This window comes from Leptinotarsa decemlineata, unplaced genomic scaffold (assembly GCF_025532065.1).
Source record: "Leptinotarsa decemlineata unplaced genomic scaffold, Ldec_3_MD MMD2_tig00005521_RagTag_RagTag, whole genome shotgun sequence".
Lineage (NCBI taxonomy): Eukaryota > Metazoa > Arthropoda > Insecta > Coleoptera > Chrysomelidae > Leptinotarsa > Leptinotarsa decemlineata.
The window spans coordinates 257,507-259,640 of NW_027412631.1; the positions used below are offsets into that span (position 1 = coordinate 257,507).

At 30.8% G+C, this 2,134-nt stretch overlaps 1 protein-coding gene across 1 annotated transcript; it reads right to left on the reverse strand.

Annotated features, from left to right (window-relative positions):
* Nucleotides 1–398: 398 nt before the first annotated feature.
* LOC141484362 (uncharacterized) lies at nucleotides 399–1,596 on the reverse strand. The gene is made up of 2 exons (XM_074179411.1): nucleotides 1,017–1,596; nucleotides 399–956 (listed from the first exon to the last, which is right to left on the reverse strand). The coding sequence occupies exons 1-2, from the start codon at nucleotides 1,164–1,166 to the stop codon at nucleotides 621–623; spliced, it is 486 nt and encodes a 161-aa protein (XP_074035512.1). The 5' UTR covers nucleotides 1,167–1,596; the 3' UTR covers nucleotides 399–620.
* Nucleotides 1,597–2,134: the final 538 nt, after the last annotated feature.

Here is a 2,134-nt window from a genome sequence, read left to right on the forward strand (position 1 = left end):
GGCATTGACGACCTTTCATAATCAATGCTTCAAACATTTTATTTTTTTCAGAGATTGAAAATAACTTTCTAATTGTTACTTCCATTATTTTTTTAAATAATCAGATTTGCACTTTTAGTTATGACTAGAAAGTAACATACATGAATATTATTTGTTTTTTGAAATAAAAATGACTAATCGTTACTTTCCTTATTTATTTTTCAAATATAAATATACTTTTTTACATATAAATAGAAAATGCATTACATAACTTTATTTTGTTTTTTTTTCGAAAATAAATGATTAATTGATATGTTCATTATTCATTTTTTCGAATATTAATAATTAATTATACACTTTCAAATATGACTAGAAAGTGACATTCAGACATAACTTTATTAGCAACATACAAAAAAATATTTACAAAAGATTTATTGGAGGAGATTTTTCGAACTTGAAACGCATTTTTTTCATGTAATAATAATAATATCTTTATTCAGAATGAAAGAAGAATGAATAAAACTAAGAGCCTACATATTTGATCTGAATAAGAATAAAATAATACAGATATGAAAATAATATAGAAAATATTATGATATATGAATAATAGAATGCATATGTGGAGGGAAAGATACAAAATTTTACAAGAGATGTAAGATGGAATTTCCATGTATCTCCTTGCTGAAGATTTCCAATTGCCGAATTTTAGGAGAAAGTTTTTTCGTGTGAGCAGATCTCTCTCGTTGAGCTGCTCTCATTTGTTCACATTCCACTTTGAGGAGAGAAACTTGCTCTTCCAATTCAACAAGTTTTTCCCTCTTCGCTCTATATTCCGTTTCGAATCCATTGTGAACGTGATACATCTCTAAAAATTTGTCTCTCCTGGATCTCATAAATGAAAACCAATCGTGTGATTTCTCGAAGTCAATCGTTGGGGGCGGTGTGCTTCCCTGACTAACATCCTCGTATTCAGGAACCTGTGGAATAAAAGGATATGATGAACTAACATCTTGTCGCGTTTGAGTAATGATAATTACCTGTTGGAGTGATGTAGAAGGTCCTGCTATGACTTCCATCTCTCTCACTTTTATCGACTTGTCGATATCCCTTTTTTCATGTTTCATCTTGTGCCTCCTTCTAGATGGCGACTTCGAACTAGACTTTTCAGACTTCTTCGCCTTCTTCATTATCTTTTCTTCACTCTCCCTTTTTTTCTTTTACGTCTCTCAAGGTCATCATCCGAACTGTTCTGATTGATTGAACTATGTGGAGATCCCATATTCTTCGAATACGTTTCCTCCATGTCTAATATATTACTCACAACAGTTTGTGATAAGTTCGGAAGTGACTCATCAAGATTCTGGGTGTGAGTCGCCATCACATTATCAAAGTTTGAGGGATTATCATTCAACTCCACATGGTTTGGATTGAATCCATTTAAAAATGATTTAGCATTGTGCATCTGCTGAATGGAAGTCATCACCGGTTGTGGTATCTTCCCGCCTTCCTGAATGATCACGTCCTGGTGGACAATTACATCCCTGCACTCCACTTCACACATTTCTGATCGGTTCACAGAGCTTGATGGTTTTAATAAAGCTTCTTTCAACAAAGACATGGTTCTGAAATCATAAAAAATAATAGACAATATAAAATGATTTAATTCAATTAGCTAACAAAAAACAGTTTTTATCTTTCCAATGAATTACATGAAAAAAAAAACTGAACAGATAATTTTATATGAACACTGAATTATACAAAAAAATTGTAGAAACTGAAAAGAAGGAATCAATTTCAAAAAATAATTTCATATAACATCGTCACATCTCAACTTCCTTTCAAAAACATTCAAATTTTGTTCAGAATATTCAACGTTATATCACATATAAATAAAAACTCTTTCGAAAACATCTACTTTCATGAAAATCAGTTGATATACACAAAAAAAAAACTTTCGGAACAGATAATTTTATATGAACACTGAATTGAATACAAATTAGAAATTCAAAAAACTAAACACTCCTAAAAATATAACCCTTTCAATTCGAAATGAATAATATAGTACACTTACATTGAGATAACTTCAACTGCTAAGAATCGTTGATGAATATTGGGTTGCTTGAGTCAACTATATCACTTGACTTGACTGTGTCAC